Source organism: Callospermophilus lateralis, chromosome 11 (genome assembly GCF_048772815.1).
Source record: "Callospermophilus lateralis isolate mCalLat2 chromosome 11, mCalLat2.hap1, whole genome shotgun sequence".
NCBI lineage: Eukaryota > Metazoa > Chordata > Mammalia > Rodentia > Sciuridae > Callospermophilus > Callospermophilus lateralis.
In genome coordinates this window covers 49,193,839-49,214,618 of record NC_135315.1, presented here as the reverse complement: position 1 = coordinate 49,214,618, position 20,780 = coordinate 49,193,839, and the positions used below count along the sequence as shown (strand labels likewise).

The following is a 20,780-nucleotide window of genomic DNA, read 5'->3' as shown; positions in this document are numbered from 1 at the left end:
TAAGGGCTGGGGATGTGGCTCAAGCGGTTGCGCGCTCGCCTGGCGTGCGTGCAGCCCGGGTTCGATCCTCAGCACCACAAACAAACAAATGTTGTGTCTGCCGAAAACTAAAAAATTAATATTAAAATTCTCTCTCTCTAAAAAAATAAAAGGAAAAATACATAAATAAATGAATATAAGAGGGCTGGGAGTGTAGCTCAGTGGTAAAGTACCCCTGGGATCAATCCCCGATAAAACAATAACATCAATTCCTCATTCTGGTGTCAGATAATTTGGTTCCACATGCTCCAGAGGCAAAAATTCCAATTTTTCAGAATGAAGGAAAACGCAAAGGGTCTTTGGCAAAGAAGTCTTACATTTCCTGTGTAAGGTAGGAGAAAAGTGCAAAGAGCTGTCTCTACCTCCTCCCAACCTCACTGGCCAACAGACCTAGAGAGTGGCCGGACATGGATGCAGTGAAGGAAATTTTCCTGCAGAGGTTGAACTGCTAAGGGAAAACTAGGGAAACCATCTTGTGCAAGTATAATGCTTAAGAGGAGGTACTGAGAAAAGGAGGTACAACAGGGAAGGCATGTTTTCCCAGGGGTCTGTACTTCATTGGTGCTAAGAATGAACACAGGAAACAGGAAAGAGAAGAGGCAACACTGAGAATGTATAAATGAAGACAGCAGTGCCGTGAGGAAAGCCAAAGGGAAACCAATTCAAAGCAACAAGCCATGCCTTCCTATGTTCTATACCCTCCTTTTAAAAATCAGCGAGATTCAAAAAGGTACCGTAAGTAGAAAAGTGACACATATATGGCACTGAGCTGGTGGCCACCAAGATGGATGAGGAATAGATTCACAAACACCCCCTGGATATGCAAAAGAACCACCAGCAAAATGAAATGCCCATTAAGAATCATTAAGTTGATACTAGGGATGAGTGACGCTTCCTCCTAGGTAATCAAATGCCAAATCAGCTGCATTGGGGGAAAAACTCCTTTTAGCTGTGTTTTCAGCAGTGTGGTGCTACTGATCTACTGAATTTCTTAACACTTTGATATAATACAACAGAAGGACAATCCAAACTAAAAAACAGAGAAAAGCAATAACTTTCTATTGTAAGAGGAGAATTTGCTTTTCAAAACTTGAGTTTTGAAGAGCTCTCAGACTTTCAAATACTTATAAATTCTTATAGGTTATTAATACCGATACAGATTACTAACACAAATAGTTCAGCAACTGTTGCCAACAGGCTGAGGTAAAGACTGCATGCCTGAAAATGTCAAAGACCAGAGTATGACTTCACACAGCTGCCTTCTGAGCACACTAGCAATTGTCCCACCCACTGCTCACCATCCCTCGTCCACGGTTCCACAAGGAGGTTTTCAGGTCCCGACTTGTCTTCTTTTCCTTTGACATCACAAGCCTGAAGAGTCAACTGGAGAGGTTTACCTGCCAAACAAAAGAGAAGGCAAGCCTTAAGTTAGCTCTATGAAAAATGAAAACTAGTGGGCATTGTGGGTGGAAATGCAGGCCTATAGTTACCCACACCATTAATAAGTTATTTATTTATTTTTGCGCCAGGGATTGAACCCAGGGGCACTTAACCTCTAAGCCACATCCCCAACTCTTTTTAAAATATTTTTAGTTACAGTTGGACACATTACCTTTATTTTATTTTTATGTGTGTTGAAGATGAAACCCAGTTCCCCACACATGCTAGGCAAGCACTCTATCGCTGAGCCACAACCCCAGCCCCCCACCCTTTTTTATATTTTATTTATAGACCAGGCCTCGCTAAGTTGACAAGGCTGGCTTTGAACTCTCCTCCTGCCTCAGCCTCTGGAATCTCTGGAATTATAGGCATGTGCCACCACATTTAGCAAAGTTACTGATTTTAAAGCGTGATATTAGGCAAAAGTGGACATTATTCCTCTGTGCTTTCCTAAAAGAAAAAAGTAGAGCTATGTCCCTGAGTGATTCCAAAGAGAGGTCTCTAAAATAATCACTGTTTCAGAAACAAAGCATATTATAACATAGATTAATACTACAGATTCAACATACTTTGTAGGAGATGGAGTCCTAAAATATCATTTTGAAGCTAATAATCAGTTTTACTGGTATTGTATTTTAAATATATAAACAATGTTTTAGGTTTTATTTCTTCAAAACATCTCTAGGAGATGTCTCAAAAATAAATAAACAAACAAATAAAAAAGATTAGGAATGTAATTCACTGGTGAAGTGCCCCTCTATTCACTCCCCAGTACACCCCCCAAAATATCCAGGTCAATTTTAATAAAAATCAATTTTTGTTACAGTGATCTGACTTCTTTTATTTTTATTTTTTTTTTGTATTTTATTTTATTTTATTTTATTGTTGGTTGTTCAAAACATTACATAGTTCTTGATATATCATATTTCACACTTGATCTGACTTCTTTTAGTAATATAATAAATACTTGTTAACCTCTAACACAACCCATAACTGGCTAATTATCTGCTGTTCCCCTCTCAGAACAACTAATCTGAATCATCAGCTTTCCTGAAGAACACTTCAGCTTCTAGAAACTACCTCTCCCTCCTACCTAGCCTTGCCTGAACCAGGACCCTACCTCTCCAAATGTAGAAGGAAATTGGATTTAAAAGACATTAATTGTATGACTTTAGAAGTTAAACATAAAATTAAATCATGAAATCATATTAAAACAAAGGTACAAATATCACAGCAATGCCTCTATTATTAAAGAGGATGGGATCTAATATCCAAAGTTTGTGAACAAAAACTTATTACTAGAGGTCAGGATGGCAAGCAAGTTGTTCCTCACATGACAGGTACAGTCATTGGGGAACAGCTGTATGGGGTCCTATGTTAGGATGGACTGCAAATGGGCCCAGGAGGGGAAAGTTGTGGCAACTATGTACAAATATAATTCTAAGAAGCTGTGCGGGATGCACTTTAAGCCAAGGATCCCTTTGCACCAGGTCTTGACTAGCTTCCTCCCTCCAGATGAGAAGTACTCCAACTTTTCAAATCTCTTAACCTATCCAATAAGATATTCCTGTACTTCACTAAAGATGGCTGTGTTCAAATGCCACCAGACATAGGGACTATTCTAATAAATCTTGGGAGTATAGCCCAGGATACACTTAAATGTCCTCTTCTGCTGACCCTACCATAAATAAAACAACATTCCCCGTCTCCCTACCAGCTATAGTAGAAGTCTTGTACTGGAAGGATATGCACAAGGAATCATGGTACAACTACAACAAAAGACAGTCCTCAAACTACCCCCAAAAGACAGGAAGATGCCACGAGGGCCCAGATTGAGGATGCTTTTAGGATTTGTCCACTGCTGGCATTTCTATCACGCCCAGGTCATTTACCGTATTTGAGGAGCAGGTTCTGTCTGACTGATGCCATGGATGAGATGAGGGACGAGGCATCATACCCTGTGTCCAGGTGGTCAGTGATGGTACACAGAGAGCTCATCACTTTGGCAACACTTCCTCTTGCTAGTGCAAAAGCCAGAAGAGTCAGTTCCACCTCTGGGGTAGAACAGCAGCTATAAAGAACAGAAACAACAACAACAACAAAAACAAAAAAGACCTCTTCACTTCCAAAGAATATAAAGAAACCCAGATAGCTCAAAACCATGTAATTGATCAATGAGTGAAATTAATCTGCCATATGCTTTCTTTCTTATCTCTCACTGTTTTTTTTGTTTGTTTTTTTAGTACTTAGGGATTGAACCCAGGGCCACTTTCTCATTTAGCCACATCACTGACTCTTTTTTAAAACATTTTGAGACAGGGTCTGGCTAAGTTGCTTAAGACCTCACTAAGTTGCTAAAGCAGGCTTTGAACTCGAGTTCCTCCTGCCTCAGCCTCCTGAGTCACTGAGATTACAGGAATGTGCTACCATGACTGGCTGCCATATGCTTTCTATATATTCATCAGAAATACTTTTTTAATATCCTTAAGATAACTTAGGGAAAAACTAAATCAACCCAGGGGAACCGGGAATTAAATTCCCATTTCTGAAATCATACTCTATAAATACTAAATGATAATCATAAACCAAAAATAAATGAGCTGCTGCAATAAGCCTTTACTATTCAGAAACCTGTGGTAATGAGTTGGCTTGGCTAAAGAGTATGTTTCTTGAGAAGCATGAAATAATTATATTTACTCCCTTCACATTTCACTGCCTTTTTAAATACATCACACTGAAACATTTAAAACTATTTAGATATCAGGGTCTGGTTTGTCTTCTAACACAGTAATGTCCCCAGAGCTCACTGAGGCAGAGCTGAGTGTCCCTACACTAAGTGTTCCCTCGGTCAAACAACCAAGAAGCCCCTTCCCATTCTATGTAGAATCAGGCCTGAGCCCTGTGCAAAGGTAAGCAGGCTCTGAGTGAGGGCAGTGGCCTGGGGATAACAGTGAACTGAGAGGTTTCACATTTTGAACTTTGAGACATCTCTTCCAGATGAATCTAAGGACTTTTCCTCTTGCCTGAATAATTCTAGAGGACAGGTGATACCAATAGGACTAAGGATGAACTATTATTTCACTTTCTCTTCAGCCACAAGATAGAGATCATTTTCAGTAGTAATTTTTAAAAGATCTCCTTTTTAAATTTTGAAAGACTTAGTTGAGTGTGGTGTACACACCTGCTTAAAGACAGCCTTAGCAACTTAAGGAGGCTGTAAGCAATTTAGCGAGGCTATAAGCAACTTAGCGAGACCCTGTCTCAAAATAAAAAATAAACAATAAAAAGGGCTGGGGATGTGGCTCAGTGGTTAAGTACCCTTGAGTTAAATCACTGGTACCAAAAATAATTTTTTTTAATAAAATAAAAAATTTGAAAGACTTAACACGCATACATGCCCTCCACCCCCCACAAAGAGTTTACCTCATCAACCTTGATTTTACCTAGTTATTCTTATGAGGAAGCTGTCCACTTCTTCCAGGACATTGGGAGACAGGAAAGTGGAGAAATCTGTAGATCCTGGTGAGAGGGAAAGTGGAGGCATGTGCTGTAGTGCCTTCCTAGAAAAGTAATAAGCCAAACATGCATTAGACAAAAACATTGTTGTTCTGATTCATCCCTTATAAACAGTCAGTATGCCTACAGAGAACCTAAGACACAATATAAACCAGCCTTATCCCTAGGAGTCATAGTAGATTAGATTTAGCTAAGTAGTGTAATAGGGTTTCTTTCTTTTTCAAAGTATCATTTCCCTCTGGAAAAGTTTATGGGGTACTCTAGAAGCCAGCATTTATTTTAAGTAGTGTAAGCGAAAGAAAAACTATAGAAAATTCAGGGGTTCTTAGGGAATCTGACCTCAGAGGCAAGTGCAGAGTGTAGTTCAATAGGAAGCCTGTTTTATACATAGGCTCTTAAGATCTATGGCATCTAAAAAGGTGTCATGAATTTTATTGTGTTCTAAATAGATCAACACCATCACATTCTCTATTCCTGTGTGTGTGTCTTGGCCTTTTCACCTTCATGTTTCTTTTAATGTTTCTCTTTCCTCATCACCTCTGAATGTTTAGCTTTATCTTTCTGAATCCCCCAAGGACTTGTCTTCTCTGGACTAGCAGTCAACTTTTCTTTTTCTTTTTAATTTGGGATTGAACCCAGGGGCACTCTACTACTGAGCTACATTCCCAACCCTTTTTATTTTTTATTTTGAAATGGGGCCTCACTAAGTTGCTGAGGCTAGCTTTGATCTTGTGATCCTACTGCTTTAGCCTTCTAAGTCTCTGGGATTACAGATGTGCATCAACACATCCAGTTCATCTAACAAATATATACAACAAATGATTAGTGAGTCCTACCACATGTTAGAAGCTATGCTAGGTGAATATACCCTGAAAAGCTTGAAGGCATACCACAAGTGGATCAAAAACCCCTCAAAATTCTAGAATTGTCATTTTATGACAATAATAATAATGAGTCCCTGAAACATTTTTATTTTTGCATTTCAAGATACAGCAAAGCTAACACTATGTCAATTTCCCCTCTGCTCTGATTTCCCTCTTGTCCACCTGAAAAGCTGTCTTTGGGCTGTATGGCAGCTACACTCAGGTACAGCTCATCAATGAGATCTAAGGCATACAAGTAGCATGTGATCATTTGCTGAGTTTATTTCCACTGATAAAAGTAAACACTTATGTTCCAAATATACTTTTTCTTATTTATTTTTCCTCATTGATCTTTTTCACAATATATTTTCAATTTTAGGAAAGTTTTAGATAACTGATTTTTAAAAGTGAAGGGGTGCATAAAAATGTCATTGACGATGCACTAGTAAAACTGAGCAGGATAATTCCATTCTTCAATAACCTGGCACATCTTCAAAATAATAATAATGTAGAAAGCTCTTTCTTTCCCTCTTCCTAAAAATCTAGTCTATTTTGTAGAGCTGTACAAGCTGTACAAGTGTGCCAGAGGTGGGGAGAGCCATGGTGGCCTACAGTCGGGTATCTGCACAAAGGAACAGACCAATTGGAATGCAGGTACCAATGATGGCAAGAAGGGTGGCCTAACAGGGAAGAGGGTACACACAGACTCTACAGAGGACAAGAAAGGCATCTGTGCAAAGGTGGCCATAGCAGCAGCCCTGCTAAAGGTGTTGAGCAGTAGTAAGAAGAGAAGTGTGTCTATGCAAGGACAGGGGCAACAGGACTCTGACTATATAGAAAGAGGTTGAGGAAGTAAGTACACATATGAAGGATGATGGCAGCCAGGTTTGTCACTATCAGAGAAGGCAGTTACAAATCCTGAAAGGGAGAAAACTAGAATGAATTCTGTAGTACTGGATTAGAACTGAAAGTATCAGTGTAAACTCAGTTTTTATTTTCATAGAAAAATAAAACAGATATAAATGTTTATACAATATTCCTATACAAATGTATTCTGCCTAGCTATGTCCACTGAAAGGATATGGAAGAAGTAACACCTTGACAGTAATGAATTTGTCCAAAAGCATAATTATCCACTAAAAAGGACCCTGATTCCTTAGAAAAATGTTTGATTCTAGGACTAAGGGAGGGAACACTCAAACCTGCAATGCCTTGTGCTAAAAGTAGCAGCAAGGTACAATGGTGTTCACCTGAGTCCCAGCTATTTGGGAGGCTGAGGTGGGAGTATCACTAGACCCCAAGAGTTTAAAACCAGCTACAGAGTAACACCCCATCTTCCCCACAACACACACACACTGACACGCATACATGCACGAGAGAGAGAGAGAGAGAGAGAGAGAGAGAGAGAGAGAGAGAGAGACACACACCAGTAAGGAAGTATTCTTAAAATGAGAAGGATATTAGCTAGATTGAAGGGGTTGCCACTGGCCAAATCTGGGACAATCTAAGCACCAAACCTGTGGCTAATTTTAACCCAGTTAATAAGATTCCATGAGTCTTTTGTGTATGTGTATGTGTGTGTGCAAATGTTCCCCAGTAGATAAGAAACAGGCACAGCACAAGTGACCTCCTAAGACTGAGGTACTCAGTGAGCTGATAAAGACACTGGAGGAACTGTGTAAAGAGAAACAGGAAAGTAGAATGGATGCTTCTTCAAAGTCTGTGAAGTCAGGGCTGGTGATGTAATTCAGCAGTAGAGTGCTTGCCCAGTATGCACAATGAGGCCTGGGTTCAATCCCCAGGACAGCAACAAAATAAAATGATCTATGAAGAAAGAAGCAATGTGGAGCTGAAAGGTACAAATAGAAGACAATAGGTAACCGGGGATGAGCTATTGACTGAGCCCTGATGATGGAAGGCTGTTCAGTGACATTCCATAGATGGGTGGAGAAGAATGAGTGCACCTTGATGGGGTGGAAAACAGAGATCGACTTACTGAGTATTGTGCAGCACTGTCTGGACAAAGGCGGGATTTGTCTCCATAGAAGCCGTTACCAGAGATGTCAGCAGAGACCAATACCATATTGCCGAAGCATCTGAGACTGAGACCCCAGACTTCTTAACTCTCTGAAAGCCAACAGCTCTCAGACCATGAATCCTAGTGTCACATCCATCGCTAAGACAACGCTTTATGTTAATCTGGACATCTGTCAAGCACAAACAACAAATTCAGTATTGGATTGACTTCTTTAGTTCAGTAAATGCTAGGCTCTCAACTAAAAGCAAAATGGTAATTGATGTTTTGAAAAGAAAATTCTGAAGACATACTTTGATGACAGAAATAAATGTGCACAATGGAACTAGTACATAATAAACCTGTCACAAAACATTGATGAATTCAAGAAATTTAAAGAGTAATTTGTAAAATTAAGGGTGGCTTATCATAGAACTTCTTAGGAACTTGTGAGTTCTGAAAAGTTATAATGCTTCACAAAGAGCATTATAAATCCTGACTGAACACTTGGTGAGAACTTTCTAGAACTCTTCCTAGAGTTTGAAATCTGGATTGAGTTATAAAGCAGCTGGCTCATAAGTAGTTGTGCAATCAAGTCCAAACAGAAGACACAGACATGACTCACTTTCAGGAGATGTCACAATTTCTTATTTGAGTTTGGGGGTAGGTGAGAAGTTAAGGACACAAATTAGAGAAAAGAGCACCAAAGGGGGTAAGGCAGAAAGCTTCTACTCCACAAGCTTTACTACTTCTTTGCCTACAGGCAAAACACAAAGACACTACCTCCCTAGGCCTCAGTTCCTCTGAGCCAAGTAAGAACACTTCTTTTGACCCAGGAAAGCATTAGAAGAAATGAGACAAAACATGAAGTATTCCGGCTCCCTGAATGAAATAAGCCTGGAAAGAAATCACACAATTGTGATTATTTCCAAAAAGCTATGTGTGAAGCAAGGTGTAACAGTATAAAGTTAGAAACATAAATGTACAAGAATAAGAGTGGGTTAAAATTGACTTATTTTGGGGCTGGAGATGTGGCTCAAGTGGTAGCGCGCTCGCCTGGCATGCGTGCGGCCCGGGTTCGATCCTCAGCACCACATGCAAACAAAGATGTTGTGTCTGCCAATAACTTACTAACTAAATAAATAAATATTTAAAAAAAAAAAAAATTGACTTATTTTTACAACATTAAATAAAGGTGTTCATGAATATATGATACAACAACACATCAAAAAATACCAAAGAACTTGAGTATATTATTATCATTTTTGTAAAAAGATATGGATAGATAAATGTGTATGTGAATATAATGCTTTTTTTAAAAAAAAAAGTGTGTGCATGTGTGTGTATGTGTGTGTGTGTGTGTGTGTTTATACATGTGCACATAAATCCACAAATACACGAGAAGTTATGGAAGGATTCTCACCAAGGTAGTCATACTGACAATCCCTAGGTAGTAGGATTTGAGTACTTTTGTTTTTCCATATTTTTCTAATTTTCTAATAAAACAAAAGAATAAAATATTTTAAACTAAGAAAAGGTTTTATTGTTTTTCAATAGTTTTAAAAACACTTACGAGGTGAAATAATGATCACTTATGTGTGTGTCATGAGAAGCAAATCAAATCTCAAAAGAAAACTAGCAGCTTTTCTACTTCAGAGGTTCTACTGCTAAAAAATAAAACTTCCCTTTATCTCCTCCCCATCCCCTTAGTTTTGTTTGACTCACAGAGCTGACTGATATTGGCATTTTCCAGCAGTGTCACATAGCCAGTGACATTGCTGGGGATGTGCACATCTCGAACTTCCTGAAGATCGCCGGCACTCCTCCCCACAGCTACTGTCACCTGCTGTGGCATATAACTCTGGTCAGTGGCAGCAACTGCAATGGACAGGTGCCTAAGCACAACATCTGGCTTCATTTTTAAGCTGGAAAACAAAAAGCAGAAATCACAGTGTTTATATGAATGCACCTTGATGGGGTGGAAATCAGAGATCGACTTACTGACTATTGTGCAGCAGTGTCTGGACAAAGGCGGGATTTGTCTCCATAGAAGCCATTACCAGAGATGTCAGCAGAGACCAATACCATATTGCCGAAGCATCCTAGACTTAACTCTCTGAAAGCAACAGCCCTCAGACCATGAATCCTAGTGTCACATTCATCGCTAAGACAACGCTTTATGTTAATATGGGTCAAAAACAAGACCCATTTCAAAGGTCTGATATTTGATATAACCAAACACTGATTTTTCCTAATTGCAAATAACTTAAATACTGGTTATGAGTTTCAAGGTCCATATGACATTCCCAAATCTCTAAAAAGCCTTTCAGGTCAAGATTAATCTTATATTTCCTTTTCAGTATTAGGATAGGCAGGAAGGGACAATATGAACAACGAACATTCTAACAAAATTCCTTTACATGCCAAGAAGCAAATTCTAAACTGCATTCCCTAAACTGAGTATATTCCCTTATCTTTAAATTAGGTAAATGGTTAAAGGTCAAAAGTGACCTACCCCTAAAAGAAAATTAGAAAATTGTTTCTATTCCTGCCAATTAAAATTAGCCCATTTTCTGAAGGGAAATGTGAAAATTTAGACAGCAGTTTCAGAACTTCTAGAAATTCCACAGTTTACTGCCAAGAACATCACTCCAGGATTCCTGGCCATCCCACTTCCTTCTGAACTGACCAACTCATACATGAATTTTGAAAAAGTATAGAAGTATAATTACATCTATGTAAAAAAGTTCTTGTCCTTTGTAATATTAATTTTCCTGAGAACTACTGAAAAGGATCTGAAATCAGTATTATAAAATATTAGTCAAATGTTACTTCTTTCTTTTAAACATCAAATAAAGAAACTATATGTTTATGAATATGTGAATCAAGCTACATGATTTTACATGATTCCTTATACTTGATTGAGGCATCTTTACAGAAAGCTACTCATAAGAAAAAAATTGGGCAATTGAATACAAAACATTCCAAATTTTAAAAATAATAAGCCAAACTCAGTGGCGCACATCTGTAATCCCAGCAGCTCAGGAGGCTAAGGCAGGAGGAGTGGAAGTTCAAAGCCAGCCTTAGAAACTTAGCAAGACTCTGTCACTAATAAAATATAGAAAGGGTCTGGGGATGTAGCTCAGTGGTTGAGTGCTCGTGGGTCCAATTCCTGGTCTCTAAATAAATAAATAAATAAATAAACGTGCTGTGCTACCTACCGAATCCAGTGTGAACGGGCACTGCCATCTGACTGCCAGTAGGATGATGTTTCTCCATTTGTCATCTTGTCGATGTCAGCAGGGTTGGAGGATGTTTCTATATAAGCATAGCACTTTGTTACTGATTTGAGTTTATCCATCTCTGGGCTTCTGGTTAGATCTCCAGGGCTTTCTGCAGGAAAATCAGAATTTACCACATGACATCTCTTTCACAAAGAGAAAAAATGGTCATTTAAAATATTTAACAGAAAATGCTTGGTCACTTTGGCACCAGAAACTGTAATGTTCCTTAAAATCTCCTTCCAAAGAACCCATTAGCCAAGAATTGCCCATTATCTCATTATAATACAATATTGAAATCACTGATATATTTATTTACAAAAGGATGCCAAGAGAAGAATATGGTTTCTTTTTTTTTTTAACTCTATTTTTTTTAAACTTTACTTTATTTATTTATTTGTTTGTTTGTTTATTTTATGTGGTGCTGAGGCTTGAACCCAGCCCCCTGCATGTGCTAGGTAAGCACTCTACCGCTGAGTCACAACCCCAGACCAGAAAATGGATTCTTATACTTTGAGTTTATGAGTGAGGCTTTTTAAGCCACTTATGTTTCTGAGTTCTCCCTCTTTCATTTTCTTCTGGGTCACTAGTCTATTAAGTAATGCATTTTATACATTGTATCATGTATATACATACATATAATAGCTAACATTTACTTGAGTGTTTACTGTGAGTCAGGTTTTTCTGTTTGTTTGTTTTGTTTTGGTGGTTCTGGGGATTTAACCCAGGGGTACTTTACCACTGAGCCACAACCCAGCTCCTCTCTAGTACTCTTACCATTTTCTCTCCAGTTGAACTTTTTGATAAATCTGAAATCTATTTTAATGAGTGAAATAAGAATCTATTTTTATTTTTTTCTCCAAATAGCTAAATAGTTGCCCTAACCCTATTTGTTGACAACTCATCTTTTCCATTCTAATTTATATAGCTGATTTTATCTGGTTCTATAGTTCCACATAAACTTGGATCTATTTCTGAACCCTATTATGTGCTATAGACCTGTCTAAACACCTCAACTTCTGTTACCATCACTAAGTGAGTCTGAGGTAGTTTCTCTCATTTATTCAATATATATTCCTTAAATAAATATTCTACTATGTGACAGAGGAGTCTCAGTTACTAAGGATAAGGAACCAAAAAAAAAAAAAAAAAAAAAAAGCAACACAGAACAGTCAGGCACAATGGTGCATGTCTGTAATCCCAGCTGCTTGAGAGGCTAAGGCAGGAGGATCATGAGTTCAAAGCCAGCCTCAGTAAACGTGAGGGTCTAGGCAACTCAGTGAGGCCCTGTCTCTATATAAATTACAAAATAGGGTTTTGGATGTGGCTCAGTGGTTGAGTGCCCCTGAGTACAATCTCTGGTACAAAAAACAAACAAACAAAAAAACCCCCCACAGAACACAGGTAATAAATAATGCTAAGACTTCAAATAATCAGTGCTATGTATGTCATTAAACCTACAAGGTAATATTAATCAGAAGGTGGAAACTGAGGAAATGGAGGCAGGGACTATTAGAGTAATAAAAAAAGGTATCCCTAAAGTCATATCTAAACTGAGAGATGAACGATGAGAAACTAAAACTGGCTGTGTGGAAGGAAGGAAGGAAGGAAGGAAGGAAGGAAGAATCAATCATATTAGGCTACAAGCTGGTTTCTATTACGTTCAGAAATAAAGGCTGGGACAATGACTGGCTCATCTTATTAAATGCATGGTTTAGAAGAAACAATGATAGAGTCAGGAGAATCTCCTATGTACATACCCTTTTCTTTTTGTACCAGTTGATCCAGAGACTCCTTTAGAACCGAAGACCGCATGGTGCACATGTTATTGCAGTGGTCCAACATCGGGTAGGGAATTACCATGCTAGAGATCCGATTGCGATGCAGGAAGCGAAGTATCATTGATGAGTGAACACCAAGGCCTTCTTTTGACTCTGAAAATATGTCTATAAAACCTAAAGAGATAAAATACATTTTTGGTGTTTTGGGGAAGCTACTATAATAGTTTCCACACTCCCTGTCTGGTGGCCCATCTGAATTGGCTGAACTAAAAGCAGTTATTAACAGCCTTCATTGATATTTTCAGCCTTAATTATTTAAAAATCTAAATAAGTTTTAAAGAAACGAACCATTGGCAATCTCAGTTTAAGAATTATTTTCATTTTTGTTGGATAGACTTTCAGAAGATGTAGAACAATGATTATTTGTTTTAATTCAAGTGTTAAAAATGTATAAGCAAGTAAATATTAACTAGAGATTTTTGTTTCCTTAGGTTTTCTCAGGGCTGAGGACTGAACTCAGGGCCTTGCATGTGCTCTGTGACTAAACTAATCTCCAACCCTTAAATAGAGATTTTTAAAGATATAGGATACAGACTAGGGATAGAATTTATTGCATTACAGAGTAAAAACACAGCTGCTTTTATATTAAGTTACAATACAACTACTGCCATTACCATGACCTCTGATGATGTTTCACAACATATAAGGTACTTGCAGGCATATCCTCATTCAGTCCTCACAAGGTGTAGACAGGGAAGGTAAAGGTATCCTTGGTTACAACTGATGAAATGAAGCTCAGGTAACATAACAATATGTCAACAAGAAAAGGGTAAAATAAAGTTGAGCACAGTGGTGCACACCTGTAATCCCAGCTACTTGGGAGGCTGAGGCAGGAGGACAAGTTTGAGACCAGCCTGGAAAATTTAATGAGACCCTGTCTTAAAATAAAATTAAATTAAATTTTAAAAAGGGCTGGGTATGTAGTTTAGAGGTAGAACATTTGTGGGTTCAATCCCCAGTACCAAAAAAAGAAAAAGAAAAAAGAAAGAAAAGAAAGGAACAGAATGGGGAATACTTCCTCACACTCCCTTAGATGCTCCTTCCAACATTCTAGTCTTTCTCCCCAGTGTGACTCCTCTGAATTTGCCCCTCTGTTCACCCTCTGCCCTCAATACCTCCTGCTCAAATGCCCTAAACAGATGTGATAAGTGACTCCCTGGCTGCCTCCCATGTAACATCATTCCAGGTAATCTTATAAGACACAAAACAGACCATATATACCTCTGTTTAAAATCGTTCCCTGGTTCCTCATAACCTATATTAACACACCTCAAACAAAGTGGCTCATAATCTAGGAGTGCTAGGGTTAAGTGAAGGGAGGAAAAACATGATAGTTTTTTTTCCTGGAGATCAGATATATTTGTGGATTGGGGGAGGTTTTTTTGCTTGGTTTAGTTTTGGTTTGGGGTTTTAATCTTCCAATGAATCATGTAAAACACATAACAAAAAGTACAAATAATTGTATAGTTAAAGAGTTTTCACAAATTGAAAATACCCATGTAAGCAACCCCAGATCAAGAGTCCAGAGGGCTGAGGATGTAGCTCAATGGTACAGTGCTCGCCTAGCATGTGTGAGGGCCTGTGTTCAATCCCCAATACAAGGAAAAACAAAACAAAACTCCAGAAGTCTCTAGAGGAAGCTGTCTTCAATAGTATAAGAAACAGATTCATTAAAGCAGAATGAAACTCTGTATTAATTTTTAAGATGAAACATGAAGTTGAGAATAAATTTTACACTTGAAATAGCCTAGTTCAACTATGTTCAAACTATATCCCCAATGCCTAGAGACAGCTGATTTATGAAAACTCAAAAAGTCCAGCTAATCCCTCCCCACCCACAGGAGGACCCATGCCTCATATTCATAACACTGCTGATGCTGCACTGAGTCGCTCAGAATTTACATCAAAAAACATACTGGCTGAGTGTGGTGGAGCACACCTATAGTTCCTGTAATCTGGGAGGCTGAAGCAGGAAGATCACAAGTTCAAGATCTGCCTCAGCAACTTAGTGAGATCCTGTCTCAAAATAAAAAATAAAATAAAAAGGGTTGGGATGCAGCTCAGTGATAAAGCACCCTTAGGTTCAATTCCAGAATAAAACAAAACAAAACGACAACCACAAAAACACTAAAACAACCCTCCAGAATGATGGGGAAATGTGTTCAGATGTTGAAATATTAAGTAAATGAATGAATTGACTCAATGAATTTAGTAAAACGCACCACTACAATGGGATACAAAAGGAACTAGTCTTAGTATAGGAGGATATCAGAGAGAGGAATTAGAAAACTGTGAGATGTCAGTACAGAGGTGACTTCAGCTTACAAAGATTTGTCCTAAGATGGTGATAATGCAATTCTTTTAAGTTGAGTGTTGATGGAAATCTTTTAGTAGAAAGTCCTAAGTCATGTACCTACTGTATAAGCATCTTAGGATCTGGACTCTGAATTTTTCTCTACCCTCTTTTGCTCCTGGCCCCAGGAATCAGCACAACAGTGCAATAGGTACTAACTGTTGATAGATTCCCTGGTGCATATTCCCTTTCTCTTCTCCAGAAAAATCTCACTGAAGTATCTACATAAAGATCCTACAAAACGATGCAAAGATGACAGTAATATGTAAATGCTAAAATATATATCAGCCAAATGCAACTCCAAGTATAATTTATTTATTTACTTATTTTTTGGTGCTGGGAATTGCTTTGCCACTGAGCTACATCCCCAGCCCTTTTCATTTTTTTAATTTTGAGACAGGATCTTGCTAAATTGCTCAGGTAACCTTGAACTTGGGATCCTCCTGCCTCAGCTTCCCGAGTCACTGGGATTATAGACACATGCGACCTCGCTTGGCTCACAGTATAATTTTAAAACTGCCACAAGACTAGAAAAAATGCTAATATGTACAGGCTACCTATAATGCTCTATAAAAATTACATAATTAAAGACAACTTAAGGAGGAATGGAAGCATGCATTCTTCATTAAAATACAGATATCCTTCCCTAGCTTAATACATCACTAAGAAGTAAGCCAGAGGGGGCAAAAGAACTAGGTTTACATTTGTCTATCAAATCTATTTTGCCTCCACTGCTGCCCTAGCTATAGTAAGTATTCTATTTTTTTTGTGTGTGTGAGAGAGAGAGAGAGAGAGAGACAGAGAGAGAGAGAGAGTCAGAATTTTAATATTTATTTTTTAGTTCTCGGCGGACACAACATCTTTGTTTGTATGTGGTGCTGAGGATCGAACCCAGGCCGCACGCATGCCAGGCGAGCGTGCTACCGCTTGAGCCACATCCCCAGCCTGATATAGTAAGTATTCTAACACAGAGTGCACAGAGCAGGAAAAATTCTTAGGTAAGATGAACTGCAACTAAAAGGAAGATGTACAATGTTTTTTTCCCCTTGAAACTGAACTGTTTTCTCTTTAGTTTTTTTTTTTTTCTGATTCTGTCTTTACATGAGTCAGAGCTCCCAAAGAAAATCATTCAAAAATAGGCTAAGTTTTTCTGTATGTAAAAGATAAAAGCAGCAATGCTTACTTTTAATTTATTTATTCTTAAATTTCAAAGTAATAGCTTTCTAAAAACACACACAAAAACAAAATGCTTACCAAGTGCAAAAAAAAAAAAAAGTCAAATGTGAGGACAGCAGAATTAAAAGAGAAGGTCCCTGTCCTCATGAAGCTCATAGTACAAGAATGAAGACAGACATTTAACAAATAATTGTGTCATTTTTTAATAAATTACAATGCTAATATGTTCCAGAAAAGAAATGCAAGAGGGACAGAGAAGTCTCTTGAAGAGTGAATAGAAGATCCACTAAGGAAGGCAGCCTTCTGACAAAGGTTCACAAAAACAGTAGAAATGGGGAGTCATTATTATAATGGGGAATGAAAGAGATGGCTACACTGAATGCTAGTTTAGATCATGTGCCCAGTGAATGCTAGTGGGGGAACTTTATTCATTGTGCCAATAAGCTTGCCCAATTTCAAGATTGTCTAATTTCAATTTAAAGCATAATAAATTAATTTTGGTTCTAAGAGAACACTTTTGAGCATTTGAAAATCCCATAAAAGTCTTACCTGGAACAAGAGAGCAGGCTTGTAGCTGTCTGATGACGTGGCTTAGCTCCCCCTGAAGATTAGCTCCACTGGAATTCTTGAGGGCCTCCAACATGTTCTCAGCATCAACAGTACCATCACCCTCAGCATCAAACTGGGCAAAGGCCTATAAAACAAGGATGCAAAAAAATCTGCACTGTTTCAATTTTTAATTTTTTTTATAATTATCAAGACCAATGATTTTTTATTTTGTTTTATTGTTTTGGTTGCAGGGAGAAGAGTCTCTATATATCATGCAAAGAACAAATAAATTCAGAATCATAACCCTCACTGTGCTTTGTAGGACATATTACCAGTATACACATACATGCCATTTTTGCCATCTTATCTCATCTGATCTCATCTCCCTTCCAAGGAGATGCCCCTCCCCACCAAATAATTTGAAAAGAAAGAATCTACTGCAAAGTTTTTCAATGGTTGCATAGTGTCAAACAAAAAGCAAAACTTGGAAAAATTGGCTTAGAGTAGCACCTCAGGTTTATACAGGATTTTTCTTTTAAACAATCTTTGTACTCAGTGACTTAGGAAGCTAAGGCAGGAGGATCACAAGTTCAATGTCAGCCTCATCAATTTAGGGAGACCCTAAGTAACTTAGCAAGACCTGGTCTCAAAATTTACAAAAAAAAAAAAAAAGATCTGGGGATTTAACCCACTTTATCATTGCCTCTGGGTTCAATCCCCAGTACCAAAACAAAACAAAACTCTTTGGAGCATGGTGCAGTGGCACGTGCCTGTAATCCTAGAGTCTTGAGAAGCTCAGGCAGAGGATCACAAGTTTGAGGCCAGCCTGAGCAACTTAGGGTGACCCTAAGCAATTCAGCAATACACTGTCTCAAAATAAAAAATACAAAGGGCTGGGGATGTGGCTCAGTGGTTAAGAGCCCTTGGATTCAATCTCCATACCAAAATAAAAATAAAAAATAAAAACTTTCTTTGGACATTCTTTTTTTTTTTCCCTTTTTTTTCAACTTCTTGATCTGAAAAATGGAATAAAAATTGCCAAACTCACAGACAGCTACTTTCATAATGGACACGTGAACAGAGTTCAATTTAGTAAAAGCCATTTGCAGTACAGTGTTCCCTTCCTCCTTTCTAATAGGCAGCCTCTGGTAACACTGACTTCATTCCCTCTCATATCCTACAAGACCTTTCTCTTGGAACAGCTACACCCTCTACCTGGATCTCAGTTCCTGACTCATTGTGGCTTCTATCCTGTTGTGATACTTGTACTCCCAAACCTCATTACCATGAAATGAGGAGTTACTGGTCCTCTTTGCCAAGTAAGCCTTTTTCTTCCTTAAAACTTTTCCTTATTTCACTGCCCTATAAAATATGGAAATATCCTAATGAGGTTTCATGACACAGTAGTTCTATTTCCATCCCAACACAGATCTCTGAACAATACAGTGTTTAATAGGAACAAAAGCAAATTCCTGTGCTTGAGCCCAAAAACCTGAGCATGAGTGCAAGATGGGGGACAGAGAGCTTAGAAGTGATGTGCAAAATAAAGATGGCAGCATTCTTTTTGTCTCTAATCAACCTGACACAGAGTATCCAAAAAGTTAACAGGTTCAAAGACTACACTAATCAAGTTAAAATGTTCCAAAGGAGAGATCTTGTTCTCCTCTGATTAGAACTAACTGGGAAAGCTGAGTGAAGTTATATATCAAAAAAAATGAAATGAGAAGACCAGAAATTATAGCCTGTGGGGACCAGCTCCATGGAATCTTTTTTTTTTTTTTTTTTTTTTTTTTTGATGGTGCTGGGGATTGAACCCAGGGACTTGTGCATGTCAGGCAAGCACTTTACCAACTGAGCCATATCCCCCACCCCTCCATGGAATCTTAAATATCAACATTTATTTTGTCTTCATTTTCTTTTCCTTTCTCTTTCTCTTCTTTTTCCCTGCCTTTGTACCTCTTTCTCTGTATTGCTGAGGATCAACCCAGGGCTTCACATACACTAGTCAAGCACTCTACTACTGAGTTATTTCCCTGGACCAGACTCTTTGCAATGGAGAAGAAATAGTAGGAAGTAACAGAATCCTTCTCTTTAAATATGATGAGCTATTATGGGAAGGTGGGAAAGTAGCAGTTGAAATTAACTTCATCAATAGAAGTTAGAGGGAAAAGCTGGACTTGTTTTTTTTTTTTTTTTTCCAGTATATAAAATGGATTAGGCAGCTCTAAGAAGGAATGTCCACCCCATCCCTCAGAGTTTCAGAGGAACAGCCAGACAACCAACCATGTATTAAAAAAAGTCATACTTAACAAATATACTTACCTCTGTTTCCACACAAAGTCCCATTAAGACAATATTATAAATGGATTTCCTATTTTTTGAAAGCACAAGGACAAAGAAAATAGGAGATAATGCAATAGCTACAAAATTTTGGAAGCTGAGAAATAGACAGATGAGTAATACCAAGTTGGCTGACCCAAGAAAGTGGGATCCTACACTGGGAATAGGTAATCTGAGAAACAAACTGCTTTATACTGCAGAAGCTTAAGATTTGGTAAAATAGGTAATACAGAAGATGGAAATGATTAATCAAAGTTCATTTTAAAAAGCAGTTATAGGGCTGGGGATGTGGCTCAAGAGGTAGCGCGCTCGCCTGGCATACGTGCGGTCCGGGTTTGATCCTCAGCACCACATACAAAGATGTTGTGTCTGCCAAAAACTAAAAAATAAATATTAACATTCTCTCTCTCTCTCAAAAAAAAAAAAAAGCAGTTATAAATCCTAGCTATTCTGGAGGCTGAGGCAGGAGGATCATGGCCACCTGGGCAATTTAGTGAGACCCTGTCTCAAAATAAAATTTAAAAAGGGCTAGGAATGTTACTCTGTGGTGGAGCATTTGCCTATGGTATATGAGACCCTGGGTCCCATTCTCAGTACCACAAAAAAAGAAAAGACTGGATGCTGATCTTAAGGAGTCACTAGCTATTTTGTTTTGTTTCTGAGTGGAAAGAATGTTATTACTTTGTGGGGTTTTTTTAAAGAAGTTCTTATTTTTTGGAAATACATAATGACATTTATGGATAAAATAATATGATGTCAAGATTGGCTTCAAAATAATTTGAATGGGAGAAATTAGTAGGTGAAGTCTTCTAATCAAATAAAATTGGTCTTGAGTTGGTAAGTGCTAAAACTGGCAAATAGGTACATGGGAGCCACTCTACTCTTATTTCTACTTTATGCTTAAAATTTTCTGTTAGAAAAAAGAAAAGGCAGATTCCCCTCCCAATCTTGTAGAAGCCTGGAGTTGATTCTGTGGAGAGCATTCCAGAGTGTGAAGCAGGAAATACAGAAATACCAGGCACGGCTAAAAGTGAGAACCCCATGCTGAAAATAAGGGAATTGATGCTCACTTGCTAAATATGTCAAAACTCAACCTCCCTTCAGGGATCTCAGAATGCTAGCACACGGTCCCATACCCTTCTCAGTAGGAGAAGGAAGAATCTTCTCTGTGGAACCTGACAAGCCGTAGGGAATAGCCCTTTAGAATCTGAAAAGGAGTTTCCCAGTGAAAGGGCCCAGCCAATTCACCTGACATCAAGGTTCACCAGTCAACAAGCCAGATATATGGAGCATCCAAATTTTAAGTTCTTAGTCCTCATTCTTTAGTGAGTGGACAATCCAGAACCAGGAGACATTTGAGAAAAGCTT

The 20,780-nt window shown here is 38.3% G+C and overlaps 1 protein-coding gene across 1 annotated transcript in view; it reads right to left on the bottom strand.

Annotated features, from left to right (window-relative positions):
- Zzef1 (zinc finger ZZ-type and EF-hand domain containing 1) overlaps positions 1 to 20,780 on the bottom strand; it is a 122,349-nt gene that overhangs the window by 92,211 nt on the left and 9,358 nt on the right. Inside the window, exons 2-9 of the mRNA XM_076871594.1 lie at positions 17,073 to 17,217; positions 12,914 to 13,108; positions 11,094 to 11,265; positions 9,598 to 9,797; positions 7,855 to 8,065; positions 4,923 to 5,039; positions 3,372 to 3,550; positions 1,338 to 1,436 (exon numbers count right to left, since the gene is read on the bottom strand). Coding sequence (XP_076727709.1) covers positions 1,338 to 1,436; positions 3,372 to 3,550; positions 4,923 to 5,039; positions 7,855 to 8,065; positions 9,598 to 9,797; positions 11,094 to 11,265; positions 12,914 to 13,108; positions 17,073 to 17,217 — 1,318 coding nt within the window. The remainder of the gene's footprint in view (positions 1 to 1,337; positions 1,437 to 3,371; positions 3,551 to 4,922; positions 5,040 to 7,854; positions 8,066 to 9,597; positions 9,798 to 11,093; positions 11,266 to 12,913; positions 13,109 to 17,072; positions 17,218 to 20,780) is intronic.